Below are 22614 nucleotides of genomic sequence, written 5' to 3' on the forward strand. Positions count from 1 at the left end.
ACCTATAACTAAGTTGTGGATGAAAAGGATGGGTACTTCAATTTGTAAAATGGGTTTAGGACGGTCACTAAGAAAAGAACTTGTTCTGAAATGCCTTTTGAAAAGTATTGCTTGGTGTTGGGCATTCAAAAAAGCTGTAAAGTAAAGTTGTGGGTGAAAAGGATGGGAACTTCAACTTGTAAAATGGGTTTAGGATGGACATTATGAAAAGAACTTGTTCTGAAAAGATATAATAAAGCCATAAAAAGTATTAAAAAATGTTGGGCTCAGGGGTCTTTGGGGCGCCGGGGCTCCTTTGGGGGTCTGGGGGGCCCTTTAGGGCCGGGTGGTCCTTTGGGGACCGGGTGAGGGTCTTTGGGGGTCCGGGGGCCCTTTGGGAGCCCGGTGGTCTTTTGGGAGCCCGGTGGGCCTTTAGGGGCCTGGGGAGGGCCTTTGGGGGTCTGGGGGACACTTGCGCGCCGAGCGGTCGTTTGGGAGCCCGGTGGACCTTTGGGGGCCGGGTGAGAGTCTTTGGGAGCCTGGGGGCCCTTTGGGAGCCCAGTGGTCTTTTGGGAGCCCGATGGGCCTTGGGGGCGCCGGGGGCCCTTTGGGAGCCTGGGGGACCTTTGAGGGCCGGGGGAGGGCCTTTGGGGGTCCGGGGGCCCTTTGGGAGCTTGGGGGAGCTTTGAGCACCGGGGGCTTCCTTCGGGGTTGGGGTAGGGGGATTGGAACCCTTTGGGGTTGGGGTAGAGGACCTCACAACACTGTTCAAATGGAACTTGTGTATTATAACGACCACAGTTTCACCCTCAAATCCTCTTCTAAAATCTCTTCAAAAATCATCTTTTAAAATGTCTCTAACTGTTTCGCCGAAATAATTCCATAAAATGTCTAAAACGGTTTCGCCGAAATAATCCCTAAACGTAATTTCAGCGTGTTCCTTTTGTTTGGCATCTCTGCGCTGATACATTTCAAATTATTTGGAAACCCTTCCGTGAATCAATCTCTTCATCGCTAAGATCTAAACATTTGCTCGGAGACAGTTCTCTTTAGAAACAACAAATTAATTCCCTTTCGTGTCAAATCAATTCTCTTTAGAAACAACAAATTAATTCCCTTTTCATGTCAATCAATCAATCATGACATCATCTGTCATGTGTGATCTAAAATTTGCCTTGGAAACATTCTCTTTGGAAATACATCAAAGACATTAATTAACTTGACGTCATCTGTCAGACATTAATTAACATTGCCCGGAAACAATTTGATTAATGACTCAATAACAACATTTGCCTCGGAAACAACAACAATTACTATTTCTGGATCATAATATTCGCTGAGAGCGTGCACTTACAACAACAACAACATTGACCTTGACATTCGCTGACAGCGTGCACTTACAACAACAACAACAACAACACCTTTTGAAATTTATGTCATTGACACACTTTGATTACGCAATAAATGTCTCAGAAATCCATCTCCCCTAGAGACTCTATGCCCATAATAGGACCATAAACCACGTGGTCCTCGTGGGAGTTTTAAAAAAAAAGTGTCCGGATCGGGATTCGAAGGGGTATTGTCCTCGTGGGGCTGGTACCCCCCCTTCTACTATTAAAATATTACTAGTACTGGCAATATTAGGGGTTTGAACCCACCAGCCTGAAATTTTTGTCCAACTCGTGTATAATAATTGTAATATTACTAGTGTGATAATAAACAATAGTACTAAATGCTCCAGCTCGTAGTTTCAAAGCCTTACAGAAACAAGAGGAGGCACTAAACATATGCGCTTGGAATGCTCACCCTGTAAGTCCTTCAACAGTATCATCTATGGGAAGAACGTGAATTCTTTTGCCATATTTGACCTCAGGGCAGGCCTGAACTGATATCACATCTCCAAGTCGAACCCGAAGATTATTTCTGATCACTCGATTCATGCGGATCTTCTCATTCGACATTGTCTCATGATTCAAAGGATAACAATACACAATACAAATTGTCTCCTTTCTTTTCTTTCCTTTGACTAGAACTGTGTCCCCTTTGAACAGATTTAGCTCATCCATTTTGGCCTATAAAACAAACGTGCCAGGTTTCAATTATGTGGCAGCATTAACCTTCTTCTCTAGTACCAAATCATAGTATCTTTTTTCAAACAGATACCCATTGCATTATCTTTGGAAAAAGGTTTATCTCCGACCACCAAGACATGTCAGAGGCAATGGCATCAATTCACGAAAGTGTTCTAAAGGACTAATAACCTTTGTTCAAAAGGACTAATATTGACTGTCATTATATCACAAAGCACATAGAAATCATGAAGTTCTGCATTGAAAAGACATAATTTTGCATTATAGCACCTGAACCCTGCAAAACATATATGATCTGAAAATTTAGATGAGAAGGAACACATCTAGTTTCAAATTTAGCATCAAATTTAGATTATCCAATTGAAGTTAAATAGATAAATTTAACTTCAGGTTCATAATATTTACCTAATTCAATGCTAAAATAAAATTATTTAATGGTATACCAGTCCCTGCAACTACAAACATGCAACTCAATATTATTATGTAATAATTAATGGAAACAAAAATTACTAATAGAAAAGCAGGAAAAAATGTATTCTTATGTTTTCAACATATCCTTCACGCCCTAGTTTCAGACCCAACTGTAAGAGAACATAGAGTTTCACATAAAATTAACTAACGTCAAAGCAAAACAAAGTTAATTATAATAAAGAACATAACTATTAAATAGTCTTAAATGTTTAAATTTCAAATAGTCTAAATGAGAGACTTGTGACATGAACAAAGAGATGGCCAGGTACTTGCAGTTGACATTACGTGAACGCCTTACGTAAGAAACAGACTGCTTAAAATTTAATCAGTATTGTCCTCTCCTAAATTTATCCAGTATAATCTTTACTCAATAATAAAAATGACTTAGAATCGTTTGAGGTTCCTTGACATATGCCCAAACCACAAACAAGCTTAGACAATATTAGAGGGGAATTTGCTCATTAGTATGAGTGAGCACTTGATCAGTGTACATCATCCACATCATGTGTGAGCGCAATATCATTGAGCAACATCAGTTTAACGATCACTCTGAGAAGTAAAAGCTTTTTGGAGATGGTAAATTATGCACACTGCTACAAGAAACGTAAGGCAACCAAATAATTTACATTTCCCTTTGGCACTACAAATCATACAAATAAACGATCACACTGATACATATTGTAGTAATAACCAAAGAACTAACAAAATATATCCATTAGAAATAGTAAGAGTCAAAAGTAATGCTTACTAAGAAAATTCCTGAATAACTTTAGGAATATGATCAATATTTTTAGATTATAATCAAGATGGTTCCAACTTCTAACCTCTCTATGAAGCAGGGGCACCAATTCAAAAGAATCTAGGGGAGGGGTAAGATTTGTTTTTCTTTACTTTTTAAATGAAGAAACAAAAAAGTATCCTTCAAAATTTAAGGGCGGGGGGGGGGGGCAAATTTTTGAATAAAAATACTAGAAAATGTAGCAATTGGGGCAAACTTTCCCGAATTGGGCTGCTGCTATAAAAGTAGCAGTTTGTTATAGTATAAGTAGAATTCTCTGCAATCAAGAGTGATCGAGATCAGCCTTTTCTAGGCGGACAGCAAACCTCAGTTGCTTATCATTGATGAATCCATAGTTCCAGTCTATGGGTCGGAGTTGCAGGATTCTTCAGGGGAGATTTTCCCCAAAAAATGTACTCGAAGTTGCATAATACAACAGTGTATTCCCGTGGGAGGGGTGGTGTATCAAACTTACCTCTGTTGGGCAGTAATACTGGATAACAGTAGGGCTTTGTTCAAAACCTTCCCACAAGTTCCTACTTATAAAAGCAAGAAAAAAAAAGATGTCACTGGGACATACAAAAATGTCCTTGTTGCTAAAAATGATTCAACTTCAGCTAAAAAGTCTAAACTTACTAAGTACATAAGTAATTCGGTAGATTTAATGGAAAAACTTAAAAATGCAAGCATTTCAGAAAATACAATAGTAGTTTTGACATAGTTTCTATATATATATTAATATTGATGGAGCAATATCTGAACAATTATTAAAAAATAAAATAGAAGAAAACTATCATTTAATTGAAGATTCAACAACAGGAATAGATTGCGAGGTTTTGCTAACCTTAGTCAAAGTATGTTGCAAGTATTAAATCTTATTTGCAGCTTTGTACTCTTTTTATCAACAAATAAAGGGCCTCCCCATGGGGGCACCTCTATCGGGGTTATTAGCGAATATTTATGTAGAACACCTTGCAAATTGCCTTAAATTCATATTTTTTAAAACATATCTAGTGGGGGCGTTGCATGGATGATGTAATATCGCTCTGAAATTATGGGGAAAATGAACTTAGGGGTTTTCTAGATCACCTTAATACATATGTTTACCCTAGAAATAGAAATAGCAAATAAATTACTGTTTTTGGATGTATTAATTATTTGTAGCATTGATAAACTGGATTTTACAATTTACAGAAAACCCACACAGAACAAAAGATATCTACATTTTAGATCAAATCACCCCCCACAAGTTAAAAGAGATGTTGCTACCTCTCTTGTCGATGGTGCCCTAAACATTTACCCTGAATCTCATATCACAGATGAACTAACTTTATTAGAGACATACTTTTTGGAAACGGCTATCCTTATATTGTCTTTATTAATAATACAATTAGCCGAACACTGGCAAGACACTCTCGTAAAATCAAGGGGCTTTTACCGTGCGAAGCTCCCGCCCAGCCCTCAAACATAATTTACCTTTCATATATTCTGAAAGTCACTACAAATTCAAAAAAAAAAGATTGCACACAAAATAATTTTTATGTTGTATTTACCAATAATTTTAAAATCATGAGCTTTCTAAACTCTGGTAAAGATATAACCCCAGTTATACGATGGTAGAACACATCAAAATTTAGAAAAACGTCTACAACAGCACAAAGATAACTAAAGCTTTAAATTCTAATAGCACAAATATTCTTTTGATTCTGCCTTAAGCGGTCATATCTTTGAAAACCCTAGCCATAAAAAGCTTTTTGAAGAAACTTCTCTTATTAGCAATGATTTAAGCATAAAATAAATCATTAGAGAGGCAATTGAAATTAGAATAAAAATGAATAGTAATACTTCTTTAAATAGGGATTTGGGGAAATATTCCCTTAGTGCCTTATATACAAATTTAATTAAAAATGATTTAACTAATTATATTACAAAAAAGTAAACAATTCCACTCAACCTGTTATGGATAGACCTTCTAGGCTGGCTGCCAAAAAGGCAAGATTAGCTTTAAGAGCTTCTTTGTAAGTGTTTTTTATTCTATTTGAATGAATTACCATTTTCACTTCACTTGATGTACCAGTCCTGGTTGAACTTCCTTGAAATAATACTATGGCGGTTTTGAAAATATTTTAGTTTTGAAAGTTTGTATTTTAATGTGAGTTCTTTTATACTCATTTTTCTTCATTTGTTTTACTGACGACGGCCCTTGGATATAAGGTCGAAATATTCATTTAAATTTGCATTCCACTGTCTTATATATAAAAAAAAATGCCTAATGTTCTACTTGTTATTTATGATCAAGGCTGTATCAGGGACAGCGGGAGGGGGTACTGGGTTTGACCCCCCCCCCTCTGAAATTTTGTCCAACTTATAAAAACATAAGAAAACGAATACTAACAAATTTTAATCCTTTTTAAGTTTTTTTATACCCCCTCCCCCCTCTCTGACTAAAAATCCTGGATATGCCCTTGCTTTTAATTGTAATTATTTCCCTTAACACCAAAGATATTTCGTTGTTATATAGGCAAAATATTTGTTTGTTCTTTCTTCCTACTATCTATGGACCTCTTGATTCAAGCTTTACTTCTTTGATTTGGACTTTCTAATCTATCCATCTTTAATTTTGCTTAAAATAGAAGAAAAGTGACAAGATACCTGAGACAAGCCTATCACAGAGTTGTCATCATTGACTGCATCTTCAACAATAAGTCGATTTGGACGGACTTTTTTAGAATCCAAAATGGCTGTGGCCAGAACATCTCTATAAAATAATATATGATTATTATTAGCAAAATTGAAGATAACAAATCCATTTTTATTACAGATAAAATTATACTTTTGATAAAATTCCATCAGTTCACCTTTACATGCAGTATGTGGAAAAATATTAAGTTTTGTGAAGGATCAAACAGAGTTGAAACTTTTTCTGTTATCCATGAAAGCAAATAATTTACAAATAAAATTTTAAATTATTCATGACAAATTCTATAATATATAAAGCATACCTGTGAACAGGGGGAAGGGTCCCTCTAAAAAAACAATATCCCAAGGTTGACAAAGGGGCAGCCCCCTTCATATATGGAGTAATTTATGTTTATATTAAATTTTTAGTTGAAAAGAACTAGTTTTTTTCTATTTAATTTCTGACTGTTTTCCAAATAATGCCAACAAAATCCCTTCCCTCCCCCCAGGTAAGATTTTCTCCAGAAACTTTCCTTTCTATGGAACCCCCCCCTTCCCCCCCCCCCAAAAAAAATCCTTATATTTCCCATAGCAAATACTATATGTAAACAAGAGGGAAATTGCATAGTCTGCAGCCCTATCCCCAGGGACCATGGGGGCCACATCATCCCCAAAGGCATAGTTATTAGTGTTCAACTATGCTGAATCAAATAGCTATCCCAAAATTTTGATTGGATATCTTTGGGGAAAAAGAGGCATAAGAAGGGGGCTAGTTGCTCTCAAATATTTTTGTTCACTTAAAAAGGAAACCAATTTGATTTCCTTTCAAACAAGCCCTACCCAATCTTCTGAGGTTGTTGGTTCCATACAATCACTTTAAATAAAATATCCATGAACTTTCTTCTGACAAAGAATACAAAATTCCACATTTTTAAGAGAGAAGCTTTAAACCATCCCCTGGTAAATAAAAACTGTTAAGCAACTGACACAGTCCATTCCTTGGACAGAGTCTTACCCGGCTTGCAAAGTTAACTCTTTTTATCTCCTAGCAGTGAGAAGGCTACGATAACGGAACTATCTTCTGCTATGGATAGCTCCTTGAAGACTTTCAAGGAAGATCTCAAGAAGGAGTTTGTCACAACCAGTCAGTTAACCTAAACCCTTTCCCAGCTGAGAACCGACATTAAAATTGACATTTCTGCCCTGGTTAGTGATATTGCCCATAGAGTATCAAATTTTGAAAATTCCCTTCAATCAGTATGCTCTATATCAACTGTTCAGGATCCAGTTGCATTTGCAGTGTCTACTGAATTGTCAAAACTTGATGTAGTCCCCTTAACAGAAACTGATGATTAAATTGCATGTTGAGCATCAGCCTTTTGAAAGATATCTAAACATTATGGCGTATGAACCCCCCCCCCCCCTAGACGGATCATACTGTTTACATGTACAATTCTTTGTCTGACACTTAAAGAGTTGACATTGGCACCCCCCCCCCCAGTAAATATAAAAAGAACTTTTGAACAGCCAATAAACCTTAATTAAGAAATTACAGAAATCTATTGGAACTAAAGGAAGTATCTGTTAATATGGTGATGGCTCAAAGAAGGATCATAAGAAGCACAAAGCTCTAGTAGAGGAGTTGAAATGCTGACAAGCTAAAGGAGAAGTGGATTTAATAATTTGTAAACGCGCCTCTGTCCAAAAAACATGCCTGCTGGAGTCATCCCCCTGACTGCTCCAAAGTCCAGCCAATGACAGTGCCTCCTTGTCCCCCTGTAAATAGTTCAAGTGATTGTGATTCTCTAATAAATTTTGCAACCCAATTACTCATCTCTGATAATTTCTGATGCCAATGAAAATTTATGGAGAAATGATAACCTCCCTTGATCACTCTGAATCAGAAACCAGATTTATTGGATAGTTCTACATATACTTTTTTGTATCAATTACAGAGCAGGCATCTGTAAATAATTCTCCAACATCAGCTGTCTTCAGAACTTGTGAATATTAAAGCAGTAGTTGCAACACTGGCAAACTCGTCAATGACCCCAATAGAAGAAGAAGAAATTCTTCTGACAATGCCCATGGTATAATAGGCTGATGGTTCCTGGTAACAACAGCAACACTTTAAGAAATTTAAAAATAAATTTCTTGTGAATTATTGTCTCGATTTATCAGTAGTTGTACCGAACCAATCGTGCTCAAAATCCTCCTCAGGTCCATACTGTGGTGGTTCTTTTGTGGATGGTGAAGTTTTCCCCTTAGTAGAGTGCAGACGGTCATATATCATTGTATTATCCTTTCCTGTTTAGATTAAAGCTTTTTCCAATAGGCAATGCAATCATACTGTCCAACAAGCATACAATACAATCAAATGTCCCCCTAAAAAAAGTTCCTCCGGATCCCACCCTAAATACTAATGAAATTGATCCATTTTTGCCCCATCTTGGCTGGTCAAGCTCTCTATCACAAAGATCACATGAAAACTCAAATTCTGAGAATAGGACAATGATCAGTGTTGGAGCTAATGTCACCATAAATGATAATAGCTTTCAAGAGGTCCTTTCTAGGAGCTCCAAAAAAAGGAAAAAACATCCCCAATCAAAAGCATTTCCCCTCCCCCTGTCCAAGTTTCTCCTTCCCAAAACTTAGGAATTTACCTCAAAATTTCTCCTAATACCTCCTTTGAAATAACGAAGATTACTACAATAAGGGTTGCAATTTTCAAAATGTTAAAATCAATGTTTTCTCTTAACATTCACCGTGATGGATCTTTGCTAATAGCTGTCCAAGATCAGAAATCAGCAGATATAATACTTAATCTAAAATCTCTTCTGAATACCCCAACTAATTCATCTAAATGGAACCCAAAACAATCCCCAACAAAAATAATAGTATATAATGTTCCCCTCGAAATACCAATTCAGGAGTTAATAGAAGGGCTCTCAGATAGGGCTGGTAACGCAATCCCTGTAGAAGATGTCACTCAACTGGGTAAACCCAACTCTAATGGATTAAAAACAAGTAGATCTTTCTTATTTACACTGAAAGAAAAAATTAATATCCCAGAAAAGTTATTCCTATTTGGGCAAATCAAACCACACAAGGAATACAAGCCAAAGCCTATCCAGTGTCAGAAGTATCTGAAACTGGGACACACAACAAATAAATGCAATGAAATTCTCCTAGCCTGTAGTAATTGTAAAGCCTCCCATCCTAAAGAGTTGGCAACTCGCAACACTCAGCCTACATGTATCAATTGTAAAGGCCCACATAAATCCACCAATAAATCACAATGCCCTGCATATAAGAAAAGAGCAGCAACACTCCAAATAGCAACAGAGAAGGCCATTCCATACCCTTTTGCAGCTATGGAAGCAAATGCTGCCCAATCACACCAAATAAAACCCATATTGAAATCAAATAAAACTCTCAATTCAAACACCCCCAATGCATCAAGTACTCCTTACAAAACACCATCCTTTAAGCCCCCTAGCTCACATCTGTATCAGAAAGAATCACCAAGCCAACAATCCTCCTTGCCTAGTGAGATGATGTCGGCCTGGCACCCCCTCCCAACAAGAAACAAACCAGAAACACTACCAGGAATTAATCCCTTAACTGACAAACTGGATGCACAACCAAACATGCAAACCCCAAATATATGCTTATTCATTCTAAACTGCAATGCAGTTCAGGCCATGAATATACAACAACAACAGAAAACAAAAATCATTGCTGAATTGGCAAAAATCTACATCCCTAATCATATGCTCATTCAAGCAAAAAAAGATCTTGCTTTACTATTAACAAAGTTGAACATTGATGCACAGTCATACGAAAAGTAAATCAACAACACAACACATATCAATACTCCAGTGGATCGTAAGATCACTTACAGAAAATAAGTTAAATGAACTAATATCTTTTATAAATAATAATTCCATCAACATTGCGTGCCTCCAGAAAACTCATTTAACGCAAAATCAACAAATTAAGTCTCTGGGATACACTATCCTGAGAAAGGATAGATCATCAGAGAGAAAAGGAGGTGGAACAGCTTTAATACTTAAATAATTCTAATATGTTGAAAAATATCATTATTTGTGGAGACTTTAATGCCCACAGCTGAGAAATTAAAGCTGGTAAGTTCATTGAGCGTATGATTTCAAATAATAATGAATTAGCTGTTGCTACCCCTCCAAACCTGAATACATATTTCAACCCCAAAAGTGGCAGTTTCTCTACAACTGACCTACAAATTGTGTCTTTAAATATTTTGAATAAAATTTATATAAATAAAATTGATAGTCTATGTACTGACCACTTTGCCATAGTTCGCTCCCTAAAAGAACCTGCTGAAACCCTATCACATACCTCCAAATATATCAACACTAAAGCAAATTGGCCTATGTTCCAAAATAAGCTAAATTATAAAATTACAAGTTTCACCCAAAATTCATGCATTTCAAACGCAACAGCTGACACACATGCTGAAGTTTTGACATCTTTACTAATAAATACAGGTAATCATGCTATTCCCAGGACAACACCCAGGAAAACCTTCCCTAAACATATTCCCAAAGCATGGTGGACAAATGAGTGCCAAAATAAATGGAAAACAAAAAAGGCAGCTAGGAGAACATTCTTAAAAAAAACATCACTTACTACATATTTAAAAAAATTACAAGCAGAATTTAATCTAAAAAGGGCCATAATAAATGCTAAATATAACTACTGGAATAATTTTGCAAATAATCTCTCCAGAGAAATACATGAGCCAATTATACATAAAGTCATATGCCACATCTGTGGGAAAAAGACTTCCCCCAACCCACTCCTGTATGAGCTTATACATAATAATACCCATTATGACAATGATAATTAAAAAGCTAAGCTATTTGCAACTCTTTTTGTTAATAAGCTAACATCAAATAATTGTATCAAAATGTCCCCAATTCCTGTGAACCCAAATTACCAGCCCCACCCAGGATCCGAGTATATAACCAGCCCATTTTCAGTCCAGGAAATGAATAATGCAATACATCATATTACGACCAAGACTAGCGGCAGCTATGACAGTATACACCCTACATGGATAAAGAATCTCACCCCTTCATACAAACAGGAACTTCTAAATTGTTATAATTATGATTGGGCTTCATCTATGTTTCCCGATATCTGGAAATGTTCGTCCCTCCTACCAATCCTAAAGAAAAATAAACCCAAAAATAACCCTGAGTCTTATAGGCCCATAACGATCACTCCTGTGATGGGGAAAATAATGGAGAAAATGATCTATTACCGACTCCTCTGGTTTGTTGAAAAAAATAATATGATCCCTCACACTCAAACTGGATTCAGGAAACACCATTCCTCAACAGATGCTTTCATATCATTAACAAATGCAATAAATGAATCATTATCAAAAAATAATGTCCTAGTTGCAGCTTTCCTAGATTTTGAAGGGGCATATGACAATGTGAACCACCAAATACTTTTAATTAAACTTGCAAACCTTGGACTACCCCCCAAGCTAGTATCTTTTATAAAATCTTTCATAGAATTGAACTCTATGAAACTCTAACTCTAAATGGAACAACTACTCCAGAAGATAATCATATTATTTACCTAAGTCTCACGCTTTACCAAAAACTTAATTTCCACCTCCACATTCCAAACTCAATAAAAAAATGTTATAGAAAAACAAATATACTAAAAAGACTTCTTTCCACACCCTAGGGTTGTATGGAGAAAACCTTACTCCAGTTCTATGAATAACATATAAGACCCCATATTGACTATGGGCTCATCGTCTATGGTGCATGTGCAAAAACCCAGGTGCAAAAATTGAAAGAATACAAAAAGATATAATACATCTCATATTTGGTCTTAGGAAACCAACAAGCACAAACTTTCAGCCTATGGAGAGTTGACTAACAACAATAAGGGAGAGACGTAGCTTTCTCTTGATAAAACATCTTACAAAAATTGAATCAAAAGGTCACACACCCTACATAATTGGTTAAGAAATCCAGCCATGTATAGAGGCATTGCAGATGAGTATGCCAATATTCGGAAGAAGTTCCCTGTACCCGCAAAGTCTATTGCACCTACTTTCCCCCAATACCCTCCATGGAATTGGTCAATCCCCATAATAAATACTGATTTCTCAAAGTGGACTAAAGATTTAACCCCCATCGCTTTTGTCAAGAAAAAATTTGCTGAACTTAATACAATTACTTATAAAAACCATTTCCAAATCTTTGTTGATGAGTCCAAAATAAATGAGAAGGTGGCAAGTGGTGCCTTCCTTCCTCACCTGAAAATTGCAATGGGTGAGAGATTGTATAATAATGTATCTATAATGTCTGCAGAGTTAAATACCATAATCATGGCATTAGAACACCTTATGGAAAACATACCCTTGATTGCTAATTCAAACAATATTATAATTTATTCTGACACTTTATCAAGCCTTGAGTTGCTGCCATCAGCTCCTCAGTATAAGCTGGATATTGACACTTATCATTGTCTTAGTATTATAGATAATCTTGCTTCAAGTGGCATAAGAACTTATCTTCAGTATATTCCTAGCCACTCTGTCATAAGTGGTAATCATCAGGTTGATGAAATAGCAAAAAATGTTATATATATTGACCAGCCTAGTGGGAGACCAATCCCCATTAGAGATATTTACCAATGGAGACTATCAGATATTATGTTAAATAAGAAAAATCCTTCTCTTTCCCCCTTTCCCAATAAGTATTTTTCTAAATTTATCATAGAATTCGTTCTGGAACAAATGGACTAAACTTTCTTGCATTCTCGTATCAGTTTCCTAATTCAAGTGGTTCAGTTCCCCTGTCCCCTCTTTGCAGATATTGTATTATGAATAATGAAACAATTGATCACTGCCTATATGAATGTAATATGCTGACGCCTGCACAGCTAACTTTGCATTGTAAACTGTTAAAGTGCTTCAAACACCACAAAATCTCACCATCAGTCAAGAGTCTAGCCGACTATACCTGCAAACAGAGCACAGAAATCGATATCTATCATCTTGTATTTGAACTCCTTGAGTCGAAAGATCCACTGAAAGATATTTGAGAATATCTAATAAATAAGAGACAATCAAGCCAGTAGCTCTGTAGCCCACAGAGTGAAGGGAAAGGGCTAAATAGTATCAACTAAAAAGCCCACCTGCTGTGAAATAGAAGAAGAAAGAAGAACAAATTTCTTGTGAATTATTATCTCGATTTATCAGTAGTTGTACCGAACCAATCGTGCTGAAAATCCTCCTCAGGGCCATACTGTGGTGTTTCTTTTGTGGATGGTGAAGTTTTCCCCACAGTAGAGTGCAGACGGTCTGTTATCATAGTAATATCCTTTCTTGTTTTTGTTTAAAGCTTAGTCCATTAGGCAATGCATAGAACTCCTTCAAAAAAGTCCCCCCAGATCCTACCCCAAATACCAGTGAAATTGATACCCATCTTGGCTGGTCAAGCTCATAATCACTAAGTTCACATGATAGCTCCAACTCTGAGAATAGGACAATGATCAGTGTAGGGGCTAATATCACTATAAACGATGATAATGGGTTTCAAGAGGTCCTTTCTAGAAGCTCTAAAAAAAGGAAAAAAATCTCCCCAATCAATAGTATTTCCCCTCTCCCTGCCCAATATCCCCCATCCCAAAACTTAGGAATTTACCTTAAAATTTCTCCTAATACTCCCTTTGAAATAAAAATGATTACTGCAATAAGAGTTGCAATTTTCAAATTGCTAAAATCAATGTTGTCTCTTAATATTCACCATGATGGATCTCTGCTAATAGCTGTCCAAGATCAAAAATCAGCAGACACAATAATTAATCTAAAATCCCTTCTGAATATCCCAATTAATATATCTAAATGGAACCCAAAACTATCCCCAACAAAAATAGTAGTTTATAATGGTCCCCCATAAATACCCATTCAGGAGTTAAAAGAAGGGCTCTCAGATAGGGCTGGCAGCACAATCCCATTTGAAGATGTTACCCAACTTGGTAAACCTAACTCTAATGGCCTAAAAACAAATATATCCTTCTTATTTACACTGAAGAAAAAAATTAATATCCCAGAAAAGTTATTCCTATTTGGGAAAATCAAACCGCACAAGGAATACAAACCAAAGCCTATCCAGTGTCAGAAGTGTCTCAAACTGGGACACACAACAAATAAATGCAATGAAATTCTCCTAGAGTGCAGTAATTGTAAAGCATTCCATCTTAAAGAGTTAACAACTTGAAACAACATTCAGCTTACATGTATCAATTGCAAAGGCCCACATGAATCTACCAATAAATCACTATGCCCTGCATATAAGAAAAGAGCACTAACACTCCAAATAGCAACAGAGAAGGCCATTCCATACCCCTTTGCAGCAATGGAAGCAAATGCTGCCCAAACATACAACATAAAGCCCATAATGAAACCAACAAAAACCCCCAAGTCAAACGCCCCCAATGCATCAAGTACCCCTTATAAAACACCATCCTCTAAGCTCCCCAGCTCACATCCCTATCAGAAAGAATCACCAAGTCAACAAGCCTCCTTTTCCAGTGAGATGAGGTCAGCCTGGCCGCCCTCCCAAGAAGAAAAAAAAACAGAAACACTAGTAGAATGCTAACTTATACTTTGCTTACGCCCCCGTACCAAACAGGTTTTTTCTGGTAGTCCTATTCTACGGGTCATCACACTCTTTGCCAAGAGGAACGAGTATAACTTGATTGGTGATTAGGATTTGAATAAAAGGAATGGTTTTCACTACAATTCATATTAGTAAGAGAATTGAATTCAAAGATACTAGTTTTTACTTGAGAGGATATTAGTGGAGAAAAAAAATGAGTTGTGCATTTACATTATTAGAGATTAATGATGGAACTGACAGCAGCAGCAGCAACGATATACAAGTACCCAATTTAGCTGTGTAAATAACTGCTGGTTGTAAACTGGGTCTTGAATGGGACATTATGTATGCTAGATACGTGATATCATTAAGCAAATTTAAGCAGGAGGAACAGCTGTGTTTTGCTGGAAAAGTAAATATTCTCCATATAAATAAACTTCGGTCAGCATTAGATGTTCTATCGAAATATATTGATGAGAACAAACTGCATTAGTGAATATTATTATTGTAATTATGTTCAATAAAACTGTTTCTAAATCAATAGTATTTTTACTTTTTTTCTATAGTATACTAGCTTATATTATGAGTAGAAAAAGAGATTCTGATTAGTCTGAAGTTGGTTGTGAAAGAGTTAGGACTCTAAAAAATGGATAGATTCGAGAAAGATCGAATCATGAGGAATCTAATTCTTATGGAAAAACGTTTGATTCTAGATGATGATTTTCTAGAGTTGTCCATTAAAAGGAAGAGATTTTCTCGGGGGATGCTTGTCGATATAATGAAAACTGATTATCAATCATTAGACTATTGTATGAATCTTCTAAATCGTGGTCCAAATGAATTTACACAATTTATTTATATATTTATCACGACGCATCAAAATGATATTGTGTATATGCTTTTAAACATTAGTTTTTATAAATTTAGGACTTTTTTTTTTCATAAGAAAGATGGTGCTCAAGGATGATTTACTCCTCTCTCTCTCTATCTCAGGCAATTTTTTGATTTTGATAGCTGAGTTTAATTGTGGCAGTGAGAGTGTCAACACATGACAAAATGTTTCATACATGTCCACTATGTATGTACTCACTGGGCAGTTGGTCATCATGTGAGAATTGCACAATGATTGATGAGTATGATGAAAAGAGTAGATTATGCACCCCATGTACAGTGCAGATAGGATATGCTATAAAAATTGAAAGTGGTAATTCCTGACTAGAAGAGGTGTGTGACTTTCATCCTAGAGTTCATCTATATTTCAAGTGTCATTATAATCAATGCAAGCAGTGGGAGAGTACATATCCCGGCATGATTGGAAAGAATCCTAACCGTGATTTTAGTTTATTGCTACGAGATTGGTATCGTCGTGGTTTTAGATTGTTCTGGGAGGAGGAACCAGGTCAACGATTCAACTGTTGGAACAACAAGAGAATATCGTTTCTACGTCATCGTTGTGAAGGCAATGTGTGTTATGATTATAAGCCCACTGATTTTTATTTGGCTGTGACGGAATGTGATTCGACACTTGAGGACACTGTTTGTGAAATTGCTTCAAATACGCAAATTGAAACACGTGAATTCTATAGAATGAATGAGACTAGTATCATTGACTATACAAAGAGATATGACAAGAGTGAAGTCACACTCTACTGTAGAAAATGTGACCCCGACATTGCAGTACATCAGAATCAGTACACTGTGAATTCAAATAATCTACCTGCACTAGTTGTTGTTGACAAATACCTAGTAGTGGATGAAATCTAAAGATTAGAAAAGTCGTTTTTATCATGTATATAATTTTTTTTTATTAATAAACAATTTCACATACATCTTTATAACATTTTATTCTTAGGGCCCTAAAATAAATATTAAATACACTTGTAAGTATTTTCTCCACTAGAAAGTCGTTCAATTGAGGTAAGTCAACGTAGATGTTGAGAAACTGCTTGTAGGTTTAGCCACGACATCTGAACATGAAAAAGAGTAGTGCAAGAAAGCCACATGTCTTAGTCGTTAAATCCTGTAATCTTCGTTGATTTTGAATAATGGTTTTCCCACTTCTTTCAACAAAATTGCTGATGTATGGAACGTTAAATTTATATGATAGCCCAAGATGATAAAAAAATTCAATAATCTTAGCTGTTTGAAAGAAGCAGAGCCACTGGCCGGTCTGCAAAGTTGATGGACTGCTATTAAAAATGATTATAGTCTTGTTAACACTTGGAATTTTTCAATGAAGTCCGAATGTAGGCAATAGGACTTGTACTGTGACTCGTCTGGATCCATACTAAATATATTGATTGTCTTGTTTGTGGATATGGGGCTAGGGCTAGTTGAACACTGCATTTATTCGGGATTTCTCAGAATGTGATAAATTTGATCTGTAATAGGAGCATGATATTCTCAGCCAGATTATTAGCACATGTACACTCTAATCTTACATTCCCAGTTCGTACTATGCTCATATCCTGTGTGCCTGACAAGTCCAAGACAATAACCCCATGATTTTTTGAAAACATTGATTCGGTTATTCTATTTTCAAATAGTTGAGAGTCATGATCTAGGGATTGCATGGTCAACTCGTACAGAGTTCTATAGGATTTTTTGTCAAATGATAGAGTGTACAGTGGAATACCATTCACTTTGCACTCAAGGCTAGATAGACCGAAAAAATTAAAATCATGGGGGGATTCAGTCCAGGATCCAACGGCGCTACCACTCTTCACAAAGGCCAAAGCCAATTTTGATGGGATTTCTCCATTGATAAACGATGAATCGCTATAGCTACGAGAACCGGTGGCAATGTGACGTTGATAGGTGAGTGTATGGGGGACAAGAATTTTAATATTGCTACCATTGGCTCTTAGCTTTTCCACTGCCAATGCAACAGAGCTCATAACTTTTTGTTTTCGAAAGTGGAGAATTGCCGATGTGATAATAACATTTGCATCGGGTGCTGCAGGAAGTGTTTTTCTCAGAATGAAATTCGATGGGGCCATCTGTAACTTTATGTCAATCTTGACAGTGGGGGGTAGCCATTGGGATATATTGAATATCTCATGATTTAATTTTCCAACTAGATGAGACTCCTGGGTCACTGCAGTGGTCAACTCACTGTCAGTATCAACACCTGTTCGATATTCATAGCCCAATTATTGTCCTCTCATCTCCTTGTACGCCTTCGGCGTTATCATCATAAATTGTATGTAGCTTGCATAGTTGGATAAATTATTGCTAGTGCTCACCAATGTCCCATTAATAAATTCTTTAATTTGTTTGAATAGGTTACGTAGAATACAGTTTTCATAGGAGAGACCATCGCCGGCATTTGGAGTTGTATTATCTGACTTTTTCTTCACCATAACATTTAAATCAATAAATGTTGATGACAAATCAATGAAATAGTCTTCATTGGAAAATATTTGAAAGTGTATATTTTACGAGAGGGGTTGGTGAGGGTGAAATTGTTCATAGTAGCCATACTTGACACTGACATCAACATTTTCAGCATTGATTAGATTCAATGAGGTCGTGATTGATGGATATGATTCCGGGTGGGGGAGATAAGTCATCTCAAGAGACGACCTCCTTCTTTGATCGAACTATCGTTTTCTTCTGCTTCTGCCTATTGGTCTGTGTTGTTTTATTTCTCAAATTCATGGTTGATGTACTTTGCTTCCTGCCTGGGAGGAGACTGATGACTGACTGATGCGAACGCATCCTTTTCAATCCCTCCCCAATTTGTCGAGATTTTAATTCTTCGCCAACGGCTCTTGGTGAAGATCTAATATTTTCTTTAACACTCTCATTGAAATTCTTGCACGACCCCAAGTCATGTAGTGTGGAGGCAGCAAAATTTGATGAAGTAGGTACAAGATATTTTCTGGCAAGGGGTAGTGCAGAACGAAATAGCTTAGCAAACCAGCTACCAAGACCATAGCCAGACATTGTAGTACGCCCCTTGTAGTAGTCCAATCCATTGCCTATTTGACGTGGACTCAAAGCACCAAGATAACAGTCAATATCGGGACAAACAAATAGAATTCTTCTATTGTTAATTTTTTTAGGTGATTGTATCGTCTTTGTCGTTGACAATGGGTCGAAAATGACATGTAATCACTGCTCGGCCTTTTGAAATTGATATTGAATCACCTAATTCAGCTCTTAGTGTTAACTGACAGAGTTCCAAATAGGAAGTGTTTACGTGAATATACTGAAGATGCTTTATATTGTAGTGGTGAACATGTTCTTGATTGGTTTTTCGTTCAAGAACTCGTAGGAGGGCAACTTTTGAATTACCAACCCGAGATATTTCCACAAATGAAGAGTAGAGAAATATACAAGTGTCCGTGGAGAAGCTGGGTGCATAGTCTGTATAGATAGCATGGTCACCACCACTGAAATTATCTGTCTTAATAATATGTTTTTTAAAACCAAGAACCTCACGTAAAGTCTCATTGAGGAAAATTCTTTCATTCTCAAATGGATTGGTAATATAAATTTTCCTTTGTTCCGTCGAGTAATTGAAAGTGAAACCACCTTTTTTTTGACTTGCAATTTTTTTGTTGATAACTCGACACAGTACATGTATGTTATTGTATTCCCTGTATGGGATGTTAGCAATAGGGTCCTGATTAGAGTCAAAAGTTGTCATTGCACCTTCATCACCAAATTCAAACGGTCTAATTTTTATTTCATATTTACGACCATTTCTCAGAATGTCATATGTATTTTTGAGGATACAGTCGACAAGAGCCACTTCATATGCACCGTCAAATTTGATGGCGGGTGAGAGTTTTGTCCAAAAATCACTTGTCCTATTCAAGTCATTGTAGAGAGGATCGGAAACGTTGGACATGAAAGTTACATAGAAATCATTGGGCATTGTCAATATCTTCAAAACCAATCCAAGAATCAAAATCTGAGTTGTATCCTAGCCAGCGAACAAGTAACTGTTTCTTACCCCTGTGAGTACGTGTCTTTAATATCTTTTCAATTTGATAGATTTCACTAGAATTTTTAACTTTTTGCAATTCATACTCATAAAAGCCACCGAGAATCTCTTCATCTTTGGTATCACGCAGGCGATAAGTTATGGGTTTAGTGTCTAGGATTTTTGCCACTTTAAAAAGTTCTGTGGACCACAAGTAATTCCTCTTTTCAAAAACATTAGTTGTTCTATTAATTCGAACAGTATCACCAACCTTGAATATATTTCTCTTTTTAACCTTTGATTCATTGGAATATTGTTTAAGAAAGGTTTCAATTGTATTATGATCCGAATGATGAACTTCAGTCAGCAAAGAGTTGGACAACGATCGAAGAGGTCGTTGATTATAAATCAACATGATTTTATCTAGATCATGAATAAAAGCTAGTGTATTTTTCAATGTACACTATCTTGAAATTAAAAGTCAAATAGTTCTTATCAATCGTTCGGCCAATGCGGCCTTTATAGGACTGTGACTATGATAGAGCAGCATACTATATTTCTCAAGTATTTTTTCAACCTGTTAATTAACAAATTCAATACTATGATCTTTTGGAATTTTTTATATGAATTATGATAAGGAAGGAATTGAATTACCCGAGTTACTTAGATGCCTCTCTTTGATTGTTAAAATATTGCACATGCTTTGCAGCTAAAACACTGATTAAACTTAAAAAGTACTTTCCCTGCATCTTACAACATTTTTGAATCTCATCTAGATTCAAAAAATCTGCTTGTATTATATCCAGTGGGTAAATGGCTTTAGTTTGTCGATATTGATTGCCACGAAGTCTATGATTTCTATGCAGAGTGTAACTTGGTTCATTTTGTAGATAGTCTTGTACACTTTTAGTGCGAACACATGTGACTTTGGAAAGGGTTGTGAGGGAACTTAAGCTCACCACCTCGCCAATATTTTCATAAACATCTTTCAGAACTTCAGCCATTTCTAATGTAAACACGTTGTGTAACGTCCGCTACCCTTTTGTATACGGACTGCTGCTGCTGCTGGTGATGGAGACATTGACTTAATACGTCTTCACTTTTGTCTAGCTATCAGTAGTGTGCTAGTGTTTTCCAAAATTGATTTAAAATCTTCTTCTTCTTCAAGTTCATCTTTTAATGTTGATGATGATACACGTTCATTTAATTTTTTTAGAATTTGTCTATTGCCAATAAGACTTTTGGGGAAGTTTAATGTATTTAGAAAGTTGTATAGACGAGTGTCAAATGATAATAGTCCTTTACGATTTGTAACCATGTCATAGATTAAATCAAGTAGATTATAGCTCTTGCCCTGAATTATAATCCTTTCCCCGTTGATCTCAACTTGAATTTGATCACTTTCCAAGAGATAAATTAGGAGTCGTGTTATTTTTTCAAGATATTTTTTGGGGCTCATATTTACAAATTTAAATAAAAATTAATACAATTACTCCTTCTTTAAGTTCGTTCCAACAGCAGCAGGTGACTCTTGAGAAAATGATTATTTTTTAAGGTCAGCAGTGGGCTTTGATAGATAGTGTTTGTCCACTCGGCGAAGTGCATCTTGAAGTAAAATCAGTTTTTTATCATCATCAATAGTTTCATTGTCGAGATATTTACTCAGATTGTCCTCAAAGTGTTCGACGGGTGAGAGAGCGAGTTCTATTGGAGTCAATTTATAGGGTTTTGCCATTCTCTAGAGAAAACTGTTAACAAGTCCTGCAATTATTGGCAGTAAAAGGGTGAAAAAGCTACCGCCCGCCTGAAGAAGTCGTTTCCTTTTAAAATTCTTTCCTTTCTTTTTAGAGGCCCATGTACGTACAAGGGAACGATGGTGCTTTGCCTGTTGCTTAACTACTCCTGGCAGTTGAAAATTACCCTCGGTCAAATTTAAAAAAAGTTCAGATATTAGATTAATAAAATCGTTGTCAATAACAGATTTGAGCATTACTTTTCTAAGATGATTTTTTGTAGTTCTTAGATCTGAGAACAAATGTCTATTTTCATACAGTTTCTTCAGTGTCATGATAGCGAATAATAGGTCTTTTTAGTGTTCACCGGGAGATATGCAGTACTTTGATTGTCGAAAATATCTGTGACTACACGCAGATCCTCGGGTGTATTTTGATTAAGATCCAATAGGATATAGCCGTGGGGTTTATTAGTTGCCTGATTGTATGCCGAGAGCAGGAATTTAGGGGCTCCTGGATAGATTTGTTTATTGAGGGTTATTAGCGAGCTAGAATCACGAACAACTCTGTAGATGATATAGTAGGTACAGTTCAAAGCAAGTGTTTGCATACATTTGCTCTGATGAAAGAGATTGTGTACAACCAGAGTAACGGAAATCCGTTCATGATGAGAGCGAAAAGTGAACAATTGCAACATTTGCTGGGACCATTGTTCAATGGATTCAGCCAGATTGTCAATGATCAGCCAAGAGTTTGGTTCGATAATGTTGAAAACATCAAGTCCTTGTATGAACTGTATCTGCATCGATCCCATGGCAGCAATTGATTCTATCTTATTGTACGACTCCTGCCAAATACTATAGCAATAGTAGATTTTTTTCGGCTTTTCCGCAAACATTTTATCGCAATTATTAATTATTTTAATTATGAGTGTTGTTTTTTCAGACATTGAAGGCCCACACAGAAACGGTCTTAACGGCGTTTTAAATTAATAAATTTTACATTCAGCAGTTAACCTGAAAAGCTAACTGAAAACCTTAATTTTCTAATGAATTAACAATTTTTTTTCCCTACTACTCTGTTCTTCCAGAAGACAATGACAAAGACAAAGAATCATATTTTTTTCTTTTATTATATGCACATAAAAATGTAACAATACATTGAAAAAAAAAATACACTTTTTTAAATTTATTCATAATAAAAAATACAACAACAACATTTACATAGGTACACACACACACACAGATAAAAAACACTTTGTTTATAGAGAAAAAAA

At 36.2% G+C, this 22614-nt stretch overlaps 1 protein-coding gene across 1 annotated transcript in view; it reads right to left on the reverse strand.

The window, feature by feature from the left end:
• Nucleotides 1–22614, reverse strand: part of LOC148944237 (transitional endoplasmic reticulum ATPase-like) — a 106153-nt gene that overhangs the window by 43597 nt on the left and 39942 nt on the right. Inside the window, exons 2-3 of the mRNA XM_089100506.1 lie at nucleotides 5971–6076; nucleotides 1786–2051 (exon numbers count right to left, since the gene is read on the reverse strand). Coding sequence (XP_088956632.1) covers nucleotides 1786–2051; nucleotides 5971–6076 — 372 coding nt within the window. The remainder of the gene's footprint in view (nucleotides 1–1785; nucleotides 2052–5970; nucleotides 6077–22614) is intronic.

The sequence above is a fragment of the Artemia sp. Qi Xiang Cuo genome, chromosome 14, assembly GCF_049724085.1.
Source record: "Artemia sp. Qi Xiang Cuo chromosome 14, ASM4972408v1, whole genome shotgun sequence".
Classification (NCBI taxonomy): domain Eukaryota; kingdom Metazoa; phylum Arthropoda; class Branchiopoda; order Anostraca; family Artemiidae; genus Artemia; species Artemia sp. Qi Xiang Cuo.